General features: G+C 33.1%; 3 protein-coding genes across 3 annotated transcripts in view; 2 read left to right on the top strand and 1 right to left on the bottom strand.

The window, feature by feature from the left end:
- Positions 1-3,587: 3,587 nt before the first annotated feature.
- LOC140446453 (uncharacterized) lies at positions 3,588-9,457 on the bottom strand. The gene is made up of 2 exons (XM_072539007.1): positions 7,988-9,457; positions 3,588-3,701 (listed from the first exon to the last, which is right to left on the bottom strand). Exons 1-2 carry the CDS (start codon positions 9,455-9,457, stop codon positions 3,588-3,590), a joined length of 1,584 nt encoding a protein of 527 aa, XP_072395108.1.
- Positions 9,458-9,715: 258 nt separating this feature from the next.
- On the top strand, positions 9,716-24,366 carry LOC140446452 (uncharacterized). The gene is made up of 2 exons (XM_072539006.1): positions 9,716-11,185; positions 24,154-24,366. The coding sequence occupies exons 1-2, from the start codon at positions 9,716-9,718 to the stop codon at positions 24,364-24,366; spliced, it is 1,683 nt and encodes a 560-aa protein (XP_072395107.1).
- Positions 22,015-26,989, top strand: part of LOC140445484 (octopamine receptor beta-2R-like) — an 853,944-nt gene continuing 848,969 nt past the window's right edge. The window contains exon 1 of the mRNA XM_072537530.1: positions 22,015-22,060. The gene's annotated coding sequence lies outside the window, so the exon portion shown is untranslated. The remainder of the gene's footprint in view (positions 22,061-26,989) is intronic.

Here is a 26,989-nt window from a genome sequence, read left to right as displayed (position 1 = left end):
CGTACCCATTTCATCTTCCATATCTACTTGTGTTCCAAGTAGGGTCTGAAAATAATGCTTCCAGGTTTCTGTGACTTTCTGTTGGTCACTGATTATTTGCCCACTTTCATCTTTGCATAGGCTTGTTTGAGGTTTATATCCACTTTTTATCTTTTTTAGGTATTCGTAAGCTCCTCTAGTTTCGTTTTTTTTTTGAAATTTTGTTCCATTTCTTCTATTTGTCCATTTTCATAAGCTCTCTTTTTGTTTCTGCATATCTTGTCTGCTTTCCGTCTTGCGACTTCAAGTGATGTTCGTCTTTCCCGTGTTCTTCTTGTTATGTACATTTTGTGCGCTTCGTTTCTTTCTTCTATCGCTTGCCTGCACTCGTCATCAAACCATGTTCCTCTTCTCTTCTTTTTCTTGTTTCCCACGGTGGACGCTGCTGCTGTCAGCACTGCTGTTTTGATATTATTCCATTTGCTCTCTATGGAGTGCAGTTCTTGTGTCCTTAGCTCATTTGTGACTTCTTGCTCGAACTTCTCTCTACATTCCTGAGTCTTCAGTTTTTCCAGGTCTAGTTTGTTTGTTCTTTGTTGTCTTTCGTTTCTTTCTCTGTTAACTCTGCACCTAAATTTGGTTTGCAGTAAAAGATGGTCTGATCCACAGCATGCTCCTCGTCGTGTTCTCACATCAGAGATACTACTGGCTGCCCTTTTGTCTATCATCACATGGTCAATTTGATTGGTTGTGGTTCCATCTGGTGAGATCCACGTCATTTTGTGTATGTCTTTATGTGGGAAGCATGTGGAGCTTATAACGAAATATTAGTGTACAATTATTTACCTTCATTGTTGTAGTTGTTGTAAATGACGAATCTACTCACGAATTGAAGACAAATCTCACGATCTCACGATTAAGGTCTTACATCTTACGATTTTTAAATTTTTTTTAAATTTCAAGTGTTTCTAATAAAATGCATGGGAGGAAATCAGCTTTTTTTAGATTGTCACCTTGAAATATCCATAAATTGACTGTATTTTTGTATCAAAGGGGGCTACTCCAATTAACTCAATTAATATACACAAAATAATATAAACAAAGCTTAAAAGGTTCTTTATCCTTTGAAAGTGGTTTATAAACAACTGAATTGTAATGTATATTTTACCGCCTTTAATAAATATGAAGTATAGACTAAATTTTGTGTAAAGAACATTCAACAGACCTAATAGTAAAAACATATTGATTTAAGTGTGAATTTGAGATAATGTGCTGACAAAATGTTAAATCCTAAGAAAACAAAATTATGTTTTTATGTATATTCATTATACTTAATACTCTTGGGTACAATACCTCATATCATATATGTCTTTAGACACAGTTAATAATTTTTATTGAAGTTTAAACTATAAAGAATGTTTGCAATCATTGCTCAATATTAAATGGATAAATCCATAGCAATATTATAAAAGAATATAGGTCCCTAGGTAATTTCCTAAAATTATATCTGATACTGGTGGTTCCCCCTAAAATAGGACACTGTAAGCACTCCACATTTTCACTACAGACACAGCTGACGATACTTTCAACGATTTTCAACTTTAGCGATTCAACGCGCCTAATTCTCTAGTGCCGCGCGCAGCGGACCGATCATGTTTGAGTGGGAGAGAGACGCAAGGCATTCGCCGGTCCGGCGGGCCTCTCTCTCGTTCGGTGACTCACTGTAACAGACGTGAGCGGGCGTTACACTTTTTCTTAAATGACTCCGAGCCACAACCTAATTTAAGACGTTGTCACGTCAAAAAAATGTTCCCTGAATAATTTAAAATCAATCAACCTGCAATGATTACATTAGCAATTTCTACGAAAAAACTGTTGTTTTGAAAGTAAGTGTTATTATATTAATATATAAAATTATATCAAGATATGCATAATTAGTACAAGGTATATGAAGACATCTTTTTTTTTTTGAAAAAACAATTTGTTGTAAATTGTCAATTGTTTGTAAATTGCAATAACTGACATGAGAGATTTATATCTTTAGTTTTTCTTTGAAACAAAAACTAGAAGCAATTAGAACAAATTGTTAGTGATAGATAAGTAATTACCATATACCAGTGACGTGACTTACTATCTTTTTTAAAGGGTTTACAGTTAACATTCTGTTGAGTATTCAAATACGTGCAAATGCTTAATATGCAAAAAAGATGCGGCAGAAAGTAAGTGTGATCGATGTAAACGGACTTTACATATATTATTTGCGCAGTGAAGTGAGATGTCTTTAATTAACAGCAGATACTAGGAAACTTAATTATTTCTGTGAGGATTGTGAGCAAGATTTATTGTTAGTACCAATTTTGAAGTCTATGGTTACAGATTTTATGGTTGATGTAGAGATACTTAAATGTGCCAATGAAAAATTCTTACACGAAAATGTTTATAGAGATAAACGAGAGTATTATAAAATCTAAACAATGTTATGTTGTTCAATGTTCTCGAATTTAATTCTTTAAATAGTAAATTCAATTTTGAAGATAGTTTGTTTAAATTTTACATTGTCTATAGAATTTAATTAGTTTCATAAGAATTTTAATTTAAAGATAGTCTATTTTAAATTTACATTGGCTATTTTAGATATATATGTGTGTTTCATAATAGATATAATAAAGATAATTTAAAAAAGTACTTACAAACTAATTCTTTGAGAACCGCGATAAAAACCCTATATTATTAAAAAATGTTCGTAACTGTGTTTTTAATCTAAGAAGCTTATTATACGCAGGTAATGACAATTTTTTAAATAATAAAGTAGATAAATTCATTAATGAGATCCATAAGAAAACATTGAATTTAGAAATAAAAATAACTTGTATTAATGTTTCAAATGCGAAAAGTGATATTAATAAAATTAAGTGTGAGTTACAACAATTTGTTCCTAACACCATATTAACTGAATATGAACAAAGGTTAAAGAATAGTTTTTCCAATGTTTTCAACCAAGTCAAGCTTACTAACATAAAAAAGTTTGAACATCTAACTAATAACTTATTTTCTAACCACTTATTTTTAAACAATGACAAATGGTTTAAAAACTTGTCGAGCGTTGACTTTCCAAAAGAAGTGTCTGATTTTCTTTCTCTTGGTCCGAAATTCAGTGTTGAGTGTACACCCCCAGATTTTAAGTTATATATTTTTTTAGCAGATGTAGAAAATATCATCGATGAGGTGACAGTTGAATCCAAGGATCTACTTAGGGCACAAGTAACAAATGTAGTAACTAATTATCTACACAATTCAACATCTAAACCCCCCACAACATTAAACAAAACGTTTAAATATGTTCAAAAATATTTGAAGTTGCATTCAGACATATATATTTTACAATCTGACAAAGGTGGATGTACGGTAGCTATGAACAAACAGGATTATATCGACAAAACATTAACGTTGTTAAACGACAGATCGACATATATTCGTTTGGACAAAGACCCTACTACAGTGATACAGAAAAAATATAATGACTTAATAAAAACATTAAAAAACCAACATCAACTTACTGAGCAAGTTGCAAAAAAGTTAACAATCTAGGACTCATGTTTTCCTAAACTTTATTGTTTGCCTAAAATCCATAAATTGGACGTTCCTCTCAGGCCTATTGTAAGTTCTTTAAAGTCCACTACGTACAACATTTCTAAATTTCTTGCTGATATATTAAATGATGCCTTTGAATATCGCAATAATTATAATTCTAAGGACACATTTACCTTTGTCGATGCTGTTAGGGGAATGCGGTTACCAAAAGATTATGTTTTGATTTCTTTGGATGTAGTTTCTTTATTTACAAACATTCCATTAAATATGGTCACGGACATTATAGAAACAAATTGGAACCTTATAAAAGACTACACGACATTATCAAAAGGTAATTTTTTACTAATTCTCAGGTTCATTTTTAATAACACTTATTTCAGTTTCAATGAAAAATTTTACTCCCAAATTTTTGGAACACCTATGGGTTCCCCGATTAATCCCATCCTTGCTACTATTGTAACTGATCATCTCTTAGACAATGTGATCACACAATTACCTTTCGAATTACCATTTATATATAAATATGTCGATGACATCATATGTGCAGTTCCATCTTATCACATCAATACCACATTAAACATTTTTAATTCATTTAATGAACATCTTCAGTTCACAATTGAAACCGAGACAGATCTTAGTATACCATTTTTAGACACAAAGGTAATAAGAACAAATGACAATATTCTGACATTGGATTGGTACCAAAAGCCAACAGCATCGGGAAGGTATATGAATTACTTTTCAAACCACACCACTCGTCAAAAATATAATACAGTATTGGGTATGAAACACAGGGTAATGTCCATTGTCGATGATAATTTGATACAAAAAAATCTGGACATATTATACAAAATTTTTCAAAACAACGGCTATCCTAAACATATTTTAAAAAAACTCATTTACAGCAGTAATTTCTATGATGGTCCTGTCCTTGATTCTAACAATGAGTCAATCAAGTACAAACAACTCCCCTTTATTAACGGTCTAACCCAGTCTGTCGTATCCATATTTAAAGATGTTTCCAATATTAATATAGCTAAATACAATACCATAAATAGCAAACAACTTTTTTCTAAAATTAAAGACCCAGTACCAACCCTATATAGGAGTAATGTGGTATATGAAATACCGTGTCTAGTATGTGAAAAAAGCTACATTGGCCATACATCGCAGTGGCTAAAACAACGTATCACACAGCATAAAAGTGATTGCCGCTTAGGAAAAAATCCTTGCGCAGTTGTCGAGCACTACAAAAACACCGGTCATCTGTTAGACTACAACAATACTCGTATTTTGGCACAGACTGAAAATTACAAAAGTAGGTTATTTTTGGAGATGTACCACATTAACAAAAATAAACAAACTTTAAATTATAAAACAGACACGGGGCAATTAAGCAACATATATTGCAACATATTAAACAAAATTTAAAACTACACTCACCTTAATGATTAATCATACCATCTAGCCTTAATGATTAATTAAAGAAATACTATTCCTCTAATGTTTTCTTACATTGTTATTTTTTGCATTTTGAAATAATTTTTACTTGTTCCATCTTATTTATTGTTAACGAACGTGCTCAAAGATATTTTAAATTTTAACATGCATTTTATTAAATGTACAGTTTTATCAACAATAATGTTATGTTAGTATTCAATTTTATTTATGTGTATAATCTTTTAATTTCTGTAAGTATTGTAAATCTAAGTGTACTTCAGTGTTTTGAAATGTTTGTTTTTTACAGTTACTCCCGATGAAGCCATCAAATAAATGGCGAAATATTGAGCTTTAGAAAAAACAAAGATTTTTTTTATTTAATATAGACCACATATTTCCAACATATTTATAAATTGTTTTTTGGTCGAAATAATCACGTTAAATATATATATATATATATATATATATATATATATATATATATATATATATATATATATATATATATATATATATATATATTGAGATGATTGGTGTTTAAAGAAAATAATTTATAAATTATATACTAGATAATATTAGATATAAAAAGTATTTGGTTATTTTAAGAAGTTATATACTGAAGAATTTAATAAAAATTATTTATGTGAGGGCATTTTTAAGAAATTAGCATATAATAATTGTAAAAAGTTGTATTTTAATAATTATAATATTGTAGATATATTTAAGTGAGCCATGTGACTAGGCAACCAAAAATACTCTTTAAAGTGACAGATAGAAATTCATAATTAGGAATATAAAGTGGGGTTATAATAATATGTTAGTTTAAAATGTTTAATTTATATATAGTTACTGATTTAAGTGTATATTCTGATCTGAAAAGCCTAAATGTCAACAAAATTATCAATAGAAAATTAACGAATTCTCCAGAATGCAGAATTTGACCTTTGTTTACGGTGGAACATTCTGGAATAATGGTTATGTCTGTGGATCGAACATATACTGTTTCCAGAAAATTCAGACATGTGTTTAATGGAACAAATCGAACATAATTTCTTACCAGATGGTTCTGGAACATGGAAAAAGATATAAATACCCGGTGATTTGGATTCAAGGCATCAGTTATGAGTTACAGTTACTATGAGGCCAGTTTTAGTATGAAAGTTAGTTAGAGTCAGTCAATCAGTCAGTCAGAAGGTCCAATTGTTCAATATAGTGAGTTAAATGAAGATTAAGAAACAGTATAAAGAAAATATTATTGAAGATTAAAAATTATGTTATGTATAAATGGTGATTGTATAATGAAAGAAGTATTAATTGAATATTAAAATTATATAATTTATTTGGTGATTGGATATTGGTATATTGAAAAGAAGAATAAATATATAATATATTTGGTGATTGGATATTGGTATATTGAAAAGAAGAATAAATATAAATGCTGTTTGCTGGTATGCTTGGTGGTTTATAAATGCTTAAGAAGAAATATATTTTAAATTGGTGGAAACTGATAATTGGAAAAAGAAATTTCACAAAAACAAGGATAACCGAAGCACGAAGACATTGAGTGGTGATTAGAATCTATATAGTAGAAAACAGTTCATTTAGGCATTCAGTGACAGAAAGGTACAAAATTTTGTTAATATAATTTAGTTAGTGTCATAACAATTTCAATTTTGAAGATAGTTTGTTTAAATTTTACATTGTCTATAGAATTTAATTAGTTTCATAAGAATTTTAATTTAAAGATAGTTTATTTTAAATTTACATTGGCTAGGTTAGATATATATGTGTGTTTCATAATAGATATAATAAAGATAATTTAAAAAAGTACTTACAAACTAATTCTTTGAGAACCGCGATAAAAACCCTATATTATAAAAAAAAAACACTCATTGCTCATCATTCACAAACAATACATCATAACAATATATATATATATATATATATATATATGCTGTCACTATTTTTCCGGGATTGACTCCGCGTTGTAAAATGCTGGTTTTCTTGAAAACCATTGTTTTGGCGACGTTTCGGCAAGGTCTCACTTGCCATTCTCAAGCCTGGTGGATCTACTTCTCGTCGTTACTCGATTAGTACTGGTCGACTGGGCATTTCGGCGCTCGTTTAAATACTCTCTCGGCGGCGCGCGGGCTCTTGTGATTGGTCCTGCCTGTGTGCGAGTGGGCGGGGCCTTGTCTGGCGGTCTCGCTGTTTGTTTTTTCTGTGCGTTAACTGAAGTTGAATTTTTTTGGACGGTTCTTTGCAGAGCTGGTTTCCATGTTGTTGGTAGTCTTTGGGCATCATCTCGAGTGTTTAGGTTATTTGGATATTTTTCTATTTCTATGGCTTCCCTGATTATTCGCTTGGTTTTGTGTTCGATGTTCGCTAGCATTGTTGTCTGTTCTAGATCGATTGTGTGTCCTGTTGTTAGGGCATGTTGTGCAAGGGAAGATGTCTTTTCTTGCTTTGCAATAGCGTTTCGATGTTCTTCTCGTCTTACTTGAATTCTTCGATTAGTCTGTCCGATGTAGGATTTGTCGCAGTCTCCACAGGGAATCTTGTACACTCCTTGGTTTTCTAGTGGGATTTTGGTTTTTGCGGAGTTAAGCATATTAGAAATTTTCTTATCCGTGTTGAATATTGTCTCTATTTTATGTTTTCTTAGGACTCTACTGATTTTTTCCGTAGTGCCCTTCACGTACGGTAAAATCGTCTTAGCAATAGGTTTTTCTTTTTCTTCTGTTGATTCTTTGCTTTTTCCTCCTTGTGATTTTTGTGCCTTTTCAATTGTGTACGTGGTGAAGCCATTTTTTCTTAATGCTGTTTTGACCGTTTTCATTTCTTTGTTCCTGTGTTCTTCATCTGTTAATCTTTCTGATCTTATAGTCAGGGTTTTGATGACTGACTGCAGTTGTGCAGGATGGTGGTGTGAGTCAGCGTGTAGATATCTGTCGGTGTGTGTTGGTTTTCTGTATACCGTGTATCCTAAAGTTCCATCTGTTTTCTTGATTATTAAAACATCCAAAAACGGTAGCTGTTGGTCTTTCTCTAGTTCCATAGTAAACTGAATTTTGGGGTGGATGGTGTTAATGTGATTTAGGAATGTATTTAGTTTTTCTTCCCCATGTGTCCAGATAATGAAGGTGTCGTCCACGTATCTCAACCATAGTTTCGGTTTATACTCTGCCGTTGTTATTGCTCGTATTTCTATTTCTTGCATAAACAGATTTGCTATCACCGGTGACAGTGGTGAACCCATGGGTGCTCCCTCGACTTGTTTGTACCTTTGGTCTTTGTATATGAAATATGTGTTGTTGAGGCAGTGTCTCGTTAGGTTTAGTGTATCCGGTGGTATTGGGTATTTTTTTCCTATAATCTCTAACGATTCTTCTACTGGGACGTTAGTAAAAAGTGACACCACGTCAAAACTCACTAGCAAATGTCCCGGGTCAAGAGTCACGTCCTTTATACGCTCGATGAAGTGGCCTGCGTTCTTGACGTAAGAATCCGCTTCCTCTGCGTACGGTTGTAACTGATTGGCTAAGAACTTTGCGAGCGGCTGTGTGGGTGATCCGATTGAACTAACTATTGGTCGTAGTGGCATCCCAACTTTATGAACTTTTGGTAAACCGTAGAGCTTAGGGCACCTAGATGATTTTTCGCGTGGAATCAGCTTGGGCTGATCCTCCTTTTTTATGTTTGAAACTTTGATCTTGGCCTTCGTTGTTTTTTCTAGATACGTTGTTGGATCTGTGGCAATTTTTTCGTATGCTGTGTCGTTTAGAAGATCTGTTAATTTTTTGTCGTAGTCATCTATATTCATTACTACCGTGGCGTTACCTTTGTCCGCTGGAAGGACGATTATTTCTTTGTTTTTCTGCAAATCTCGCAACGCCTCTTTTTCCTCACGTGTTAAATTTCTTTTTGGTGGTTTGGCTGTCCGTAATATCTGCGATACGTCTTGGCGTATGATCTCAGCTGTTTCCGGAGGTATATTGGTAATGGAACTTTCTACTTCGCTGATAATGTTTTCAACAGGGATTCGTGCGGGTGCTACGGCGAAATTAAATCCTTTTGACAGAACACTCGTTGTGGCCTCATTTAATTCGAGATTCGAAAAATTGTAGACCAATTTGTGTGTTTCCGTCGGTGGTGTTTCCTTTTTTCTCGGTCTTTGTTCGGCTGTTAGACTATTGAACTTTTTCAGTTGTTTTATTTTTGTTAAGTCGGCGTTTGTCTCTGCTCGAAAGTTGGATAGTGTTTCCAGTGTATTCCATAGTATTGGATGTAAACTATTACTTAGAACTAGGTGTAGCTCTAGTAATTCTGAATTGACTTTGTCGATATCCCGCCTGGTGTCATGGATAGCTTCCCTAATAAGTGCAAAACTGGCCCTTCTTAAGATGTTTTTAGTTTTATAAGTCTTTTTATGAAACGTAAGCTTCATGCTTTTAGGAATTATGTCCTCGTCGCGGCAGCGTTCTAAAAAAGTGAGATTACACAAAAGTGTGCTTCGTTTGGATCGTAGTTTTTCGTATCGTCTGATGTCTGGTAGAAATTCCTTCCCGTAAAGGTTAACCTTTACGGGAAGGAATTTCTACCAGACATCAGACGATACGAAAAACTACGATCCAAACGAAGCACACTTTTGTGTAATCTCACTTTTTTAGAACGCTGCCGCGACGAGGACATAATTCCTAAAAGCATGAAGCTTACGTTTCATAAAAAGACTTATAAAACTAAAAACATCTTAAGAAGGGCCAGTTTTGCACTTATTAGGGAAGCTATCCATGACACCAGGCGGGATATCGACAAAGTCAATTCAGAATTACTAGAGCTACACCTAGTTCTAAGTAATAGTTTACATCCAATACTATGGAATACACTGGAAACACTATCCAACTTTCGAGCAGAGACAAACGCCGACTTAACAAAAATAAAACAACTGAAAAAGTTCAATAGTCTAACAGCCGAACAAAGACCGAGAAAAAAGGAAACACCACCGACGGAAACACACAAATTGGTCTACAATTTTTCGAATCTCGAATTAAATGAGGCCACAACGAGTGTTCTGTCAAAAGGATTTAATTTCGCCGTAGCACCCGCACGAATCCCTGTTGAAAACATTATCAGCGAAGTAGAAAGTTCCATTACCAATATACCTCCGGAAACAGCTGAGATCATACGCCAAGACGTATCGCAGATATTACGGACAGCCAAACCACCAAAAAGAAATTTAACACGTGAGGAAAAAGAGGCGTTGCGAGATTTGCAGAAAAACAAAGAAATAATCGTCCTTCCAGCGGACAAAGGTAACGCCACGGTAGTAATGAATATAGATGACTACGACAAAAAATTAACAGATCTTCTAAACGACACAGCATACGAAAAAATTGCCACAGATCCAACAACGTATCTAGAAAAAACAACGAAGGCCAAGATCAAAGTTTCAAACATAAAAAAGGAGGATCAGCCCAAGCTGATTCCACGCGAAAAATCATCTAGGTGCCCTAAGCTCTACGGTTTACCAAAAGTTCATAAAGTTGGGATGCCACTACGACCAATAGTTAGTTCAATCGGATCACCCACACAGCCGCTCGCAAAGTTCTTAGCCAATCAGTTACAACCGTACGCAGAGGAAGCGGATTCTTACGTCAAGAACGCAGGCCACTTCATCGAGCGTATAAAGGACGTGACTCTTGACCCGGGACATTTGCTAGTGAGTTTTGACGTGGTGTCACTTTTTACTAACGTCCCAGTAGAAGAATCGTTAGAGATTATAGGAAAAAAATACCCAATACCACCGGATACACTAAACCTAACGAGACACTGCCTCAACAACACATATTTCATATACAAAGACCAAAGGTACAAACAAGTCGAGGGAGCACCCATGGGTTCACCACTGTCACCGGTGATAGCAAATCTGTTTATGCAAGAAATAGAAATACGAGCAATAACAACGGCAGAGTATAAACCGAAACTATGGTTGAGATACGTGGACGACACCTTCATTATCTGGACACATGGGGAAGAAAAACTAAATACATTCCTAAATCACATTAACACCATCCACCCCAAAATTCAGTTTACTATGGAACTAGAGAAAGACCAACAGCTACCGTTTTTGGATGTTTTAATAATCAAGAAAACAGATGGAACTTTAGGATACACGGTATACAGAAAACCAACACACACCGACAGATATCTACACGCTGACTCACACCACCATCCTGCACAACTGCAGTCAGTCATCAAAACCCTGACTATAAGATCAGAAAGATTAACAGATGAAGAACACAGGAACAAAGAAATGAAAACGGTCAAAACAGCATTAAGAAAAAATGGCTTCACCACGTACACAATTGAAAAGGCACAAAAATCACAAGGAGGAAAAAGCAAAGAATCAACAGAAGAAAAAGAAAAACCTATTGCTAAGACGATTTTACCGTACGTGAAGGGCACTACGGAAAAAATCAGTAGAGTCCTAAGAAAACATAAAATAGAGACAATATTCAACACGGATAAGAAAATTTCTAATATGCTTAACTCCGCAAAAACCAAAATCCCACTAGAAAACCAAGGAGTGTACAAGATTCCCTGTGGAGACTGCGACAAATCCTACATCGGACAGACTAATCGAAGAATTCAAGTAAGACGAGAAGAACATCGAAACGCTATTGCAAAGCAAGAAAAGACATCTTCCCTTGCACAACATGCCCTAACAACAGGACACACAATCGATCTAGAACAGACAACAATGCTAGCGAACATCGAACACAAAACCAAGCGAATAATCAGGGAAGCCATAGAAATAGAAAAATATCCAAATAACCTAAACACTCGAGATGATGCCCAAAGACTACCAACAACATGGAAACCAGCTCTGCAAAGAACCGTCCAAAAAAATTCAACTTCAGTTAACGCACAGAAAAAACAAACAGCGAGACCGCCAGACAAGGCCCCGCCCACTCGCACACAGGCAGGACCAATCACAAGAGCCCGCGCGCCGCCGAGAGAGTATTTAAACGAGCGCCGAAATGCCCAGTCGACCAGTACTAATCGAGTAACGACGAGAAGTAGATCCACCAGGCTTGAGAATGGCAAGTGAGACCTTGCCGAAACGTCGCCAAAACAATGGTTTTCAAGAAAACCAGCATTTTACAACGCGGAGTCAATCCCGGAAAAATAGTGACAGCACATATAGCTCCCGCGGAAACCTCAAAACAAACATATATATATATATATATATATATATATATATATATATATTCGGCGACTTTAATCTTCCTTAAGCTTCATGGGATAAAAATGAATCAGGTATCCTGCATCCTGCAGCAGTTCACATGCATTGTACTTAGCTGAGTTTTATGGTTTCTTGAATTTTTTCCAAATTATGAATATTTCAAATAAGAGAAATGTGTCTTAGACTTAGTATTTACGAATATTTGTGATTTACAAGTGGCAAAAGCTTTAGATCCGATTTTTAAAAATAGTTATCATCACATAAGTTACACTTACAATATTGGTTTATGTGAACGTAAAGGTAAGTCATTAGAATATACTGAATTTTATCATGATTTTGTAAATACTGACTATGAAGATCTCAATAACGTTCTTTCAATGCTACATTTGGAAGACCATTTGAATTTGTCAAATGTTGATGATGCTCTAACAAAGTTTTACAACATATTTAATATGTCATTATCATTGTTTGTACTAGTAAACTGATTTAAAACTTCTAGTTTAGTTATTTACTTACTTACGTTATTTAGTTGTACAAAAAAAAATTGCTCAAAAATTAGTTGGCTTACTGTTATCACAAGGATTATGTGATTTTCTCAGAACTTAGAAGATTGTATAAATATTTATTTAATCAATAATTCCAAGCACTTTTGGCAGTGTAAATAATAACAAAGCATCAAATGATTTACCAGATATTATGTATTATAGTAATGTTATAGCAACAACTGGACAACATATTGCAAACTGTATCAGTCAATTTTTTTCAATATTTTACTCGCCATATTAATAATTAATATTAAATAATAATAATTAGGAAGTAAAGGAAAACAACAATCTTTTTATATCTAATTTTTCAATATCCGTCAAATATATTTTTAACAACATTTTATCCTTAATGTTTTAGAAACTGCGATTTCTTAATGTTTGCAAATGATTTAAAATTATTTAAATCTGTAGATTAAAATAACGACATAACTTTAATTCACAAATATTCAGACCTGTTGAGTATTGGCGTGAAAATAATATTTTGCCTTAAATGTTGCTAAGTGCTGCTACAGTCTGTCCCAAACCCTTCTTTCAGTGCGTCACTAATTTTGACGTCATATAGGATTTTAAGAATGTCGAGAATTATTGCATGACATTTTAGTTAACTCTGACAGTTGCAGGATCGTAATCGGTTAAATGTGAAAAGGTTATTTTTTTTTAAATAGAATAAAAACTAACAATTCAAAATTGTTTTTTAATTTACATATTAAAGGTCCCGTCCTGTATAAAAATTTTTATTGCGAATTATATTGGAACGGCAGTTTGTCATAATTCCTATTCTATACATTCCAAGGAAAGTGCTTTATTAGATAAGATTTACCATCTCCAATAATTCAAATTTCATCATGGTTGTTGAAACACGTATATGTCTCCCTTTTAACCATTCTACTAAAGAGTGTTTAGTTAAACTTGAATTTGGTATTTTTGGTATGAAGGGTAACATGTTGGCCTAAAATGATCAAGAAAAAATTTAAAGACGCTAGTGATATTTCAGTCGGTTATGACAAACTATATTTTGATACAAACCTTCACTAAACATTTTGTATACACGAGTTCTAATAACATGCTCATAGTTATTGGTCAATGAACAGCAGAAACTGGTAATAAAGTTGTCCCAGTCTCTTTTTCTAATTGAAAATAATTTAATATTTTTAATATTAGTCTTTGTTCCTTCTGGGTATATCTCGGCATATTTAAAATATTTTTATGACAATAAATACAAAATTAAAGTTTCACTGTAGAATGTCTGAACATACTAACCTGGAATGACAATTATTATTTTATCAGTTGACATTGTGAAAGTACTGTCACGGTCGAGACCATCTGCGTCAAATTATATTTATGCGCATCATTGATTGGATATCTATTTAGCGTATTCTAAACTCTAACCAATTATACATCCGTAAGTACAATTGGCTTTAATATGCAAATACCCGTGGACGATACATAATTTTCTAAGTTCTATGTATAATAATCACAGACTTACGTTTTTTTTTCTGTCACTTCTAGCTTAATGCGTTAGAGAGAATTCGATTAACTATGAAGCACTGAAAGAAGGGTTTGGGACGGACTATATATGAGTTTTTATGGAGGTTTTAAAAAATATGATATTTGTTATACAATTAGTGACACTGAATTGTCTTACGTTTCGTTCAGCACTCGTACTCTCCTGCGTTTTGTGCAACATATAAATGATGTCACAGTTAATTTATTAAAATCTTCAGGTTTTATCATTCGCAACTATCTGAGACTATCTGTTTGGGCTTTAAGAATGGTTTATTATGCTTTGGTCGTATCTAAAGTAGAATATGCATCTATTGTATGGTCTCCACACTACCAAACTCATTCTACTATATTGGAAAGATTACTAAACAAATTTTTAAGATATTGTGCATACAAATAAAAAATAACTTAACATAAATTTATTAAAGACCTGACGAGATAACTCTGATTTAGTATTTGTGTTTAAATTAATAAATGGTTTAATTTGTTGTCCTGAACTTTTCCAATCTATAAGTTTATATGTTCCGCACAAAAGTCTTAGAAATGTTGATCTGTTTTATATACTTTTTCACCGTACAAATTATGCCTCACTCCCTCATTGAGCAAACACTGAAAATTAGAACTAAAAACAATTTAGAAATATTTGGTGTCTCCTTGACTTCATTTAAAAGTCGGATAAAAAGAGCTTGACAAGTGATAGGTACTTGTTTGTTTATTTTAATTTATCTTTTTTCATATATAATTAATATTTTGTTTTATTTATAATTAATATTCTAATTTCACGTAGTTTGTAAGCAATTACAGAGACTGATTTTTATACTGTATGTTAACATATATTTTTTTTGTAATGGGGTGATTCCTATATTAATAAATAAATAAATAAATGAATATAGTAAACACTTATATTAAGCAATGTTTACTATGAGCTGCTACAAGATTACTCAGTTAAATATTGATTGATAGATAGATTGCAAAGACGGATTAATTATTATGAAAATCAAGAGGAAGTAAAATTAAAATTATGGGATTTTTTCGCAACTGCTTTTCAAATGTGATTCATTTCCTCTGAGTTTTCTTATGTACCCTTATCACTTTTCTTCTTCAGATAGTTCTTATTTTTGGTACCTATTTTTCTTTTTTCCCTTTAATAGCAAACCCAAAAAGCACGTTTTTGGTTTGCTGTATGATTTTATTGTAGTTTCTCTAATACCAATAATAGTGCGAAAGGGTTTTAAATATACAAAAGTTTTAGCACCAGAGACAGTTGGAAAAAAGTTGTACATTGAGTGCTTTCGCTTAGGTTCAGGTTTGTTGTTTTTGTTTTTGTTTACCGACCTAGGCCCATGTCTTTTGATTTATGTTATATGAATCAGACTGGGAATTATATTGTCTTGACTTTTCGTGTCTGGAACTTTATAAAACTCTTCTTTGAAAGCGTTGATGTAAATAGGCCTAATTTTTACAGTTTAGAGACGTTTATCGTTGTGCTTAAACGGTACAAAAACAAGAACTCTTTTAGGAGCTACATCCTGGTAATTCGTTCACTTTTCCTTTTTTTTTGGAATTCTTTTCTTTCTAGTCCCTTTATTACCTTCACCAACACTTACACTTCTATTCTGCCCCATCCATCATCCTTTAAATATTAACGTTATTACTAATGCTAATACTAATAATTAAATACTTTGACAATAAACCCTCACATAACCCCAAATGTGTAAGACTCACTGGGTCAGCTGAGTGGCAATTGCAGAGCTCCTATTGGTTGCTTGGAAATAAGCTGGTTAGTATGGACCAGTATGGTAAAAAATAATTGTTTTGCATGTAAAGGTGATTTTTAACATGCTTTTACCATTGGTAATATTTTGTTGGTCGAATCAGATAAATAAACCACTTTGGCTGCAACAGAACACTGCATTGGCACATCTAACTCAACTTTGATTTTTGTGTGACTTTTTGTGTGACTTAAGGCTGTTTGGATGTTACCTGAATAATAAGAGTTAATATTAAAAAGTGTTATTATTATTGAACTTTGTTCAAAGATTTTACCTATTAAAAGCACATCAATTGGATAGTTCACTTTGAAATTTTCAAAATAAGCTAGTTTTCTTTTGTATACTAAAAACCAATAAAGCTATGAATATCTTAACGATCATACATAGTAATTCCGCAACAAATCCTAAACAAGAAAACCAGTTATAATTTTGGACTATATTGCACATAATACGTAGTTACAATTGATACGATGTCCAATTCAGTACCGCGAAAAACACGAAGATATCCAATGGTAGTATTTATTCAACTCCTGAACATTTTTGGACAAGCCAAACAGGTTTTATGTAATAGCAAAATTCTTGACAATGCTGAAATGTCAACAATCCTCAAAAATATAGAAGAGTGTTTCTTAAGAAGTTATTATCATTAATTTTACTAAGACCTGATATGGACTCTTATTTTCATAATTATAAAATGACCTGTGAGGACTATGGAAATATAAAAAATGAAAAGTTTATGGGGCAACGAGTGAAAAAGTTTTCATTCATAACACAGAGTATCTAAATAAAAATAGGACAGGTTTAAACAATACATAATCAAAAAAACACACGCTGATCAACTGAAAACTTAATATAGGGTCAGTAGCTAAGTCGTTGGAGTGTGTGGTCACATGTTACAAGCAAGTAGGTTTAAAAGTGCTCTCTCGGAAAAATTGTGAATTTGGGTATGTAAACTTTATATTTAAATTAAAAAAAAATCGGTTGCCTGTAAAGTCGGTTTTACGGGCGAAGATTTTACGTGACAACGTCTTTTCCCAGAGACACAAGCACGCACCGATTCAACGCGCCTAATTCTCTAGTGCTGCGCGCGCAGCGGACCGATCATGTTTGAGTGGGAGAGAGACGCAAGGCATTCGCCGGTCCGGCGGGCCTCTCTCTCGTTCGGTGACTCATCGTAACAGACGTGAGCGGGCGTTACACTTTTTCATGAGTGACTCCGAGCCACAACCTAATTTAAGACGTTGTCACGTCAAAATCTGGCAGACGCTATACCTATACATGCAAAGAAGAGTTGGAGATAAAGGCGGTTCAGAAATATAACACAATTCATATAATTAAGAAAAAAGTTTAAAATTCTTAAATTATTATTTAATGTTAAAATGGTTAAAGTAAAAGTTTTTTAGTATTATCAACTTTAACATATTAACTTTTTATATTGTAACGTTTTTGTGCCAAACAGTAATTACGGTTCGCTACAACAAAGATGTCCACACACTAAAATCGACGGCAAAGTAGCGTTGGTGAATAAATATCGTTTTAATTTTCGGCTGTAAGAAAACTCGGAAAACGAGACTTACAACGAAAAGTAACTCGGTAGAAGTGACCCACATATAAACACCGATAACGGTCGGAGATTCGACGTGTTGACTGGTTGACAACTCGTTTCGCGGTGTAGGACAGGGAAGGAGATAAACAGCGAAATAACAAGAAAAGTCCAAGGAAAATAATGTAAAAATGGACAGCGATGAATACTCTACAGATGAAGGGAGAAAAAGAAAAGGGAAAATATATATTTTTTTGTAAACAGCAAAAAAACACCAAGAATTCCTACAAAACGCCAAACAACTGAATCTGAGAAATTAGACCAGTTATTAATAATGATGAAAGAAATGAACACAACTCAAAAAGATATGAAGCAAGAACAGAAAGAAATAAAAACTGAAATAAGAGAAATTAAAGACCAACAAAACAAAACAAATGAAGCTCTACTAAAACTGACAGTAGAAAAAGAATAATTAAAAAAAGAAAATCAGGATATATATAAGAAAAGCGAATTCAGAAATAAGTAGAGAGTTACAAGAAATAAAAAAAGCAGTCAAAATAATCGAAAAAAATAGAAGAAAAAACAACATTGTAATAAATGGTCTAAAAATGGATACAAATGAACCAAGCAGCCTAAAAGAAAGAATAAAAGGACTTTTTAATAAACATCTTCAAATTGATATTACACCAACAACAGTAAAAAAAATAGGCGAGAATACATGCGTAATAGAACTAAGAAATGAAGAGGAAAAACACGAGATTATGGCAAAAAAATATAAACTAAAAAACGTCGTAGGAGAGAAAGTATTCATCAATGATGACGTGACTGGAGAAGAGAAAGAAAAGCAGAAACACCTAAGAAATTTTGCAAAAAACGAAAAAGAGAAAGGCAAAGACGTCAAAATTGGTTACAACAAGGTGTTAGTAAACCAAGAAGAATGAAGATGAAACAAAATAAAAAAGGAACTGGAAAAACATCCAAAAAACTAGAAAACTACACCCGCAAAAAGAATATTGATAACGACCAAAGCAACGGAAAGGATCTGACAATGACGACCAGGGCGACGAATAGGAATAACGATAGGAAAAAGCACGATGCAAAGGTAAACAAGGATAAAAATAGAAAGAAGATGAAAGATATACCGCAGAAAAAAGGAGAGATAAAAATGGGACAATGGAACGTAAGAAGCATCAATGGAAAAGAGGTAGAACTTGTAGAAGAAATGATCAGACAAAAAATAGAAATATTAGGAATAACGGAAACGAAAATGAAAGAAAGAAGTCTTAAGAAGATACACAAAGGATATTAGTTATTTTGGGTAGGAGCTGATGCAAAGGAGAGAGCAAAAGAAGGCGTAGGGATAATAATTGCACATAGACTACAATACGTTATAGAAGAAACATATGTTAACCAGAGGATATTATCGCTGAAAATGAAACTGATAGTCGAGAAAATATGGACAATAATAACAGCCTACGGAGTAAATGAAGATGCAAAAAAGGAAGAGAAGGATACATTTTTCGAGGAGCTCCAAATGCAAATTGACAATGGGGAAGAAAATATAATTGTAATGGGAGATCTAAACGGTAGAGTCGGAAATAATAACAATGAAATTGAGGAATGCATGGAAAAAGAAGGAGAAGAAATACTAAACAAAAATAGTGAAAGAATAATAGAAATATGTATGGAGAATAAACTTGTTATAACAAATACAAAATTTAAACATAAAAAAGTACACAAATACACGAGAGTACAAGAAAGCAGAAATGAAAAATCAATCATAGATTACTTTTTGGAAAGTAGCAACAAATGGAAAAGAGTACAAGACACGAAAGTAAAAAGAGGCTCAGAGATTGGCAGTGATCATCATCTAGTAATAATGAGAATGAGAACAGCAAAGGAGAAGAAAGAAAAGAGGAGAAAGGTAGTAAATGAAAAAGTGAAAAGCTATAAATTAAAAGAAGAAAGATATAAGAAGATATTCCAAGAAAAATTAGACAATATTTTGAAAGGTAGGGCAAAAACTGCAAGTATAGAAGAAAAGTGGGAAAATATCAAGACCAGCTTAATCATAGCTGCTGAGGAAACTTGCGGGAAGACAAAAATAGCAAATAATAGCATAAGGAGAACTGAATGGTGGACGGACGAAATACGAAGGAAAGTAAAGAACAAAAAAGAAAAATGGAAAGGATATCTAAGTACAAAGCGCCCTCAAGATTATGAAGCATATAAAGAAAAGAGGTTAAAATAGCTGTGAAAGCAGAAAAAGAAAAGTCATGGGAAAAGTTTGGACTAAAAATGACAAATAATTATAGAGAAAATCAAAAACTGTTCTATGGCGCATTAAAACAGCTCAGACAAAAGAAAGAACACATAATGCCGAATATAAAAGATAAGAATGGAAAGGTAATAACAGAAGAAAACCAAATAATGGAAAGCTGGAGAGAACATTTCAAAGAGCTAACTCATACAGACGTAGACAAGATAGTGGAGATACAAGAAATAAATGAAGAACAAAAAGTAGAACCTTTAACAACAGAGGAACTAGAAAAGGAAATTGAAAGAGTTAAATTAGGCATTAGATAAAATTCATGGGAATAGAGGTAGTGGACAGCATGAAAGAACTAATGAATGGCATCATAAAGAGAGCAGAAAAACCACATTACTGGAAGAAAGACATTATACTGCCAATACACAAAAAGGGCGACAAGAGAAACTGTAATAATTACCCATGTATTACTATATCAGGTATTCCTGGGAAGATATTCGCAAGAATAATAGAAACAAGAATAACAACCCAAAAAGAACCAACTATGGAAGATACACAATGTGGATTCACGAAGGACAGAAGCATGCAAGAGCACATATTCACAATAAGACAAATAAGTGAGAAAGTAATCAATCAAAATAGAGAAATACATATATGCTTTATTGATCTGGAAAAGACGTTTGACAGAATACAAAGAAAGGATGTATGAAGGACATTAAAGGAAAGAGGAGTTGACAGGATAACAATTGATGTTATAAAGGATATGTACAATAATATTACAAATACGGTCAGAACCAACAACGAGGAATCCGAAGAATTTACTACAAGTCAAGGCGTTAAACAGGGATGCGTGTTGAGCCTACTGCTGTTCTCAGTGGTACTGGATGAAGCAATAAAGAAAGCCAAGAGAAGAATGAGAAAACTAACATTAGGATACTGGCAAATGAAACAGACTCAACTATCAGAGCTTCTGTTTGCAGACGACATGGTTTTAATAGCAGAAAATAGAGAAGACTTACAGAACAACCTTGAAATCCTAGAAGAAGAACTGTCAAACATAAATATGAAGATAAATACAGAGAAAACAAAAACAATGATAATTTCAAATAAGAGAAAGACACACGCAATACAATTAAACGGAAAACAACTAGAACAAGTGGAACATTTTAAATACCTAGGAGTAATAATTGAATCAAACGGTAAACAAGACATGGAAATAAATGAGAGAATGGGACGAACAGGAAGCTTATTTAACACTATGAAAACAACATTTTTGGGAAAAAAAGAAATACCGGAGACGGTAAAAACGGCAGTCGTTAAATCAGTAGTTAGACTTACAATCATGTATAATAGCGAGTCATGTACATTGACTGGGAGACAAAAATCTCGAGTGAATGCTATGGAAATGAGGTTCCTGAGGAAAAACAAACAGAAAGAGGCCAGACAAAATACGAAACGAAACAATCAGACAAAACCTAAAACTAGAACCAATAAACGAACAAAATAGTAGAGTGGCAACTAAGATGGTTCGGGCACGTGTGTAGAATGTCGAATGAAAGATTAACAAAACGAGTGTTTGAAACGAGAGTGCAAGGGAAAAACAAACGAGGAAGACCAAGAGTTAGGTAGGTAGACAAAATCAGAAAAGAAGTTGAGAAGAAAGGATTGACATGAGAAAGTGCACGAAATCTAACACAAAATCGGATAGCATGGAGAGAACAGTGCAAAACTTAACCCCACCAGCCTTACACCTAACGGTAGAAAGGCTTAGGACTAAGTATGTAAGTAAGCTAAGTCGTTAACTCAAGATTTATTGGCAAATATACAGCATTTATACATAATACACCCCTGATGTAGGGCAGTGTAAATTCGTTTATTGTTGTTTATTTTCGTTTATTATTATTGAATTAATCTTATGATTTTATTGTGAGAAATATTTTCAAAGTGGAAATAAAAACGTTAAAGTAAATGTTTTATTCTTAAATTATGGTTAATTACCATTAAAGATAATCAATAATAGTAAAACGATACAAGAAAATATCTTGAGAGCAATATAAAGAAAAGACTTAAAATTAAGTCATACACTTGTAAAATTTCTCGATTTTAAAGAATTTTTTTTGTTTCAGATTTCAACATCAATAATCATGAGAATACAAACTTAATATCTTTTATGTAAGTATAATATGATTCTTTTGTCATACTTAATAGTTTATTAGTATAATAATATTATCTAATAGGTAATTCACATATTTACAAGTCGGTTTAAACTTTTCCACACGGTTGGTAGAAGTATTCTGCTCTATTTATTTACTTTTTTAAACTCAAAATAAGTCTATTATTTCGGTAACTAATTTATGTATCTTCTAAGTTGTTTGTTTAAACTTAACTTAAGTAAATCCTTAAAATTTAGACATCTATAATCTAAGGGTAAAACATAGTAAAGTGGTGCTAGTCCCTTATTTAAGCCTCAACCGAATAATATTTGTGATTAGTTATATTGTAGAAATTCAGCTACAAAGTCAGGTATTTGCTACGAAATAGGCATTTAAAATCTTGAGTCAGATGCAAAACTCTGTATTTGTGAGCCTATGTCAGTTGCATAACTGTATAATTGCAATTGGCCAATCGCTTACATTGTTTGAGTCACATGACACGTCATATGTGCACATGACAATTACACTAGCATACATCATTAAGAAGGCACACATGCGACAGGGAGCACTGTTTGTTATTTAAGTGCTAAAAATACCAAGTTGTAAACTGCAAATTTCGCAAAGCTGTTTAATTGTAAATAATTGACATTATGGATCTTCATATGCGTATTAGACCTTGTGGAAAAATAAAAGGGAGAAAACTAGTTGTAAAAACAGAAAAATAGAAACGAAATGTAATGAAACTTAAGAGGTAAGAGATGTCTACAATTAACTATAGAGCATTCCACGTTAAGAAAATAACATTGCGGAGATAGGGCCATTTAGACCAGGTATTTCTTAAGGACGATAGAAGCGCAGCGATGCCACGATAAACTCAAGCACGATTCAGGGTTGTATTATTTGTATTTTCGTTTCCACAGACATGAATTAAAATTAATGTTTTTAACGTAATTGACCAAAAATGCCCATGTGAAACAAGAGATGAAAAGTAGGGAAAATGATTTTAATTAAATAAATAGTATTTACAAAAGACAATTTTATTTTATATTATTTTAATTATAGTAACGACAGTCTAGTTGTTTTTATGTGAGAATACCATATGCCATGAATCATGGAAATCAGTAGAAAATATTTCTTAGCTAAATCATGCTATTAAAGATAAGCAATTAAACGGACCACTTTGCATATATTTAATTACTAATTGCAATTTAAAATAATACGGTGTGCGTATGTCAGCGATTTTATGTCGTTCTCTGACTACATAATGATAATACGGCTTTGCGGTTCTTTAGTAATTATTCTGACTTTGCAGTTAAATGTTAATTGAAAATGGAAATTCAAAAATTAAGCCAAGGGAATATCTTGGACATCCGTGCAAAACAAATTGTTTTAAATGTATTTAATTATCATCTAAATTTAAGAAGTGGTGAAAGAAGTCTAACCGATAAAGTAAGTGCTACGACGGGAGTAAGTTTTAGTACTATTTCTAAAATAAGCAAAGAAGCTGCGGAAGGAGGACTAAGGCCCATAGAAAATGTACCAAAAGTAGAGTGAACAGCAGAAAGTTCACTTACGATGCAGTAGTTCGTACGCAACTACGTGCCATCGTGCATAGTTTTTTCTTTAAAAATTTACCGCTGAGATTGAACAAAGTTTTTGCACTAGTTAAAAAAGACATAAGATTTAGCAAACATGTCACGCACAACAATGTGGAGAATACTCCATGAAATGAACTTTGTTTTTTCAAACGAGGAGTAAAGTCAAGCATGATTGAAGATATTTTAAATGGAGGCATCAGTATTTGCGTGAGATAAAAAAATTTCGTTCTCAAGGATACACCGTCCTTTATTTGGACGAAACTTGAATGAATGTTGGACATAGTGTTTCCAAAGAATGGAAGAACCTCTCAGTGACTTTAACCACGGACGCATTTGTTAAGGGGTTGTCAACAGGCCTAAAACAGCCGACACAACGAGGCCCCCTATTTGTTATAGTGCATGTCTGTAGCGAATTGGGCTTTGTAGAAGGTGCTGCTTTTTGGTTTTTAGCTAAAAAAACTCAGCGGACTATCATGATGAGATGGATGGTCCTATATTTAAACAATGGTTTAAGGAAAAGCTGCTTCCTAATCTTCCAGAGAAAATTGTTGTGGTGATGGACAACGCTTTGTACCACATGAGGAGAGAAGAAGTGATTCCTACACAAGCCTTTAATAAAGATCAAATTAAGATATGGTTGTTAGAGAAAGATATCTTTTTTGAAGAAGATTATTTAAAATCAGAGCTTATGGAAGTTGTAAACACATACAAAGAAAGATTGATGTAAACACATACATAAAAAGACATATTGCCTCGGACTTTAAGAACACAGAGTTTAAGACCGCCGCTATGGAACAATTAATAAGAAATGCATTTGGTATAGTGGAATAGTGGAAATCTGCAAAAACTATTGTAAACTTTCGATTAAGGAAGAGCAAAAATTTTGGGTTATTGACGGGTTGATGGACGATATTGATCCTGTGGTAATAAATGTGACGGATGACAGTGACACTAATGAAAGTGATAGCGATGATAGAGATGAGAATGATGTTAATATGCAGTGAGTAAATTATGTGATAGTGTGCAAATCGGCGGACACAAAGTACCAAATCCGAAAAGTCTGTAAATATTCTTCTTCTTCTTATGGTGCCCTATCCAATTAGTGGATGTTGTTGACAATTCTGGCATACTCCTCTCGGTCTTGTGTGGCTCTAAAGAGAGCATGCGCATCGAGGTTTATCCAATCCCTTTTGTTTTTAAGCCATAAGTATTTCTTTCTTTCGACGCCCCGTTTTCCTTCTATTTTCCTTCACCACTGCCTGATGTTCATGGTTTTAAGACCCCTCTCTACGTCGTCTATCCATGTTTTACGGGGCCTTCCTCTGGTTCTGTTTCCTTGGGGCTTCCATCTCTGGACCACTTTTACAGCTCGATTATCTGGCATAGATAGGTTTGAAACTTATTGCCAATAGTTTTAGGCATGAACCTAAGGATTCACCCAGGTTTCTCACTTGTAATTATACAAAGAAAGTGTATTGTTTTACAATTTAAAGATGCGAGACATTCAGCGATTCCAAAATAAGAAATGTATTTAACCACTGACAAAATAAAACAAGATATTTTTGTACTGAAATTTTATTAAGTTCAAAAGCCTAAGAGATAAAGTACAAATATACATGAAATTTTAATTAAATATTTTGTTCCTACAGTAGAGGGTGGACTTTTAAGAGTATACAAGAGAGCATTTTTTTGAATAACTCATTTAAGTTTTGAAATAAGAGAGCGTGTTGTAAGAAGGTTGGTTATCCGGAGTAAAATACCAAAGGAGAGAAAAGGGGGAGATACAACAAAAGGTAGATTTGATCCAATAAAATTATCTATCCAAACATTTATGGGTCGTTTGAATGGTGCAGAGAGTCATTATAATAGAGGACGATCAACTAGATTGTATTTACCTTGTGATCTGAATTTTTCAAAGCTTTACACAATATACAGTCAACGTTATTCACATAAGTCCGTAAAGTTTTTAAAATAAGATTCACCATATTCATCATATTTTCGAACATACGTTAATAGACACCACAACATAACATTCGGCACTCCCTTGGTAGATGCTCGTTCTGCGTAACTCAGTACTAAGGAAAATTTGAGAGAAGAAAATTCGGAAGAAGAAAAGTTAAAGGATATAACAGAGCAGAGAGTTCATACCTTAAGAGCTGAAGCCTTTTGTTCTTTGTTAAAAACCGAATTAAATCATAATATACAAATATTTTTTATTGGTTGTCAAAAAAAAACTTTTCTTACCAAAACTTTCCGACCGGGCGGCTTATTTCTTGCAGCAAATACATTTTTATAATTTCACCATCGTGGCTGAAAATTCGGAATCCCATCTTTCTTCTACAAATGTGTTGTCATAATATGTGTGGCTGAAGTATGAATATCTAAAAGCTTTAAATGCTGTTGCGCCTGCAATATATGATACTCTTATAAAATTTGCAAAAATTAAATCGAAAAAGTTTACCTATTTGCAGATGGATGTGGTCGACAGAACTAAAATAGCACGATTATGCCTATGGTAATCTACTGGTTGGATTATAAAGTACCTGGTCACATCAAGGGAGTGGAGATTACGTTTTCTGTTGTTGGTCATTTTTTTTGTCACCAGGTAGGTTTTTCAGTATAATAGAAAAGGAGATAAAAAAAGAACGTTGTAATAAACAGAAAATAATATAAAGACATAATTGGAAAACACTCAAAGGTGCTGGGACTTGGTGAAGAATGGCAGATATCAGACTGGAGTAAGACGAGTAGTGTTGTTGTTAAAAAACCTTTCCAGCGGCATTTTAAATGTAATGTATTAAAAAAATTTATATTTTCTAAGGACAAAGATCATATTGCCACGGTATGTCGATAATACGAAAAGAGAAAAAAATTTCTTTATTGAAACCTTAGTTGATTGGATGTTCGTTGAAAGAAGGTAAATCGTTTATAAACACTTTCCTTACGAAACAATTTGCTGAAAATTGGAGAGACTAGTCGGATCTTACATTTTATAAAATAATAGATACTGGCGTACAGACAAATAATAACGAGAGTGCTGTAGAAAATAAACATAATTATGATGAGGACTCAGAGGAATTTAGAGTTTAGAAATTATTATAAATATATACACATAATTTGTAAGACCTTTTGTACTTTGGATAAAAAGAAAGTGTTAACTTTATTTTTAAGTGTGTAAACTAAAAGTTAACTTCCACATGCTTTCTTTCTTATCTGTAACATACTAGGTTTGAAAAACAGAGTAAACCAAAAACCATTAATATCGTGATTGGTTGACTATTATCATGTATTTACAAATGTTAATTACATAAATCTGTATTTACAAAGTTCATTTGCAAAACTCGGTATTT

This window comes from Diabrotica undecimpunctata, chromosome 7 (genome assembly GCF_040954645.1).
Source record: "Diabrotica undecimpunctata isolate CICGRU chromosome 7, icDiaUnde3, whole genome shotgun sequence".
In the NCBI taxonomy this organism is placed as follows: domain Eukaryota; kingdom Metazoa; phylum Arthropoda; class Insecta; order Coleoptera; family Chrysomelidae; genus Diabrotica; species Diabrotica undecimpunctata.
The sequence above is the reverse complement of the archived record's forward strand: the minus strand, read 5'-3'. Positions and strand labels throughout refer to the sequence as shown.

Coding starts and splice junctions, on each gene's coding strand:
- LOC140446452 (XM_072539006.1), top strand. CDS start 9,716: ATGAAGCTTACGTTTCATAAAAAGACTTATAAAACTAAAAACATCTTA. Junction 11,186..24,153: donor ATGGAACTTTAGGATACACG/GTATACAGAAAA, acceptor CAATGGTTTAAG/GAAAAGCTGCTTCCTAATCT.
- LOC140446453 (XM_072539007.1), bottom strand. CDS start 9,457: ATGAAGCTTACGTTTCATAAAAAGACTTATAAAACTAAAAACATCTTA. Junction 3,702..7,987: donor ATGGAACTTTAGGATACACG/GTATACAGAAAA, acceptor CGATATTCAAAG/GCATCATTTAATATATCAGC.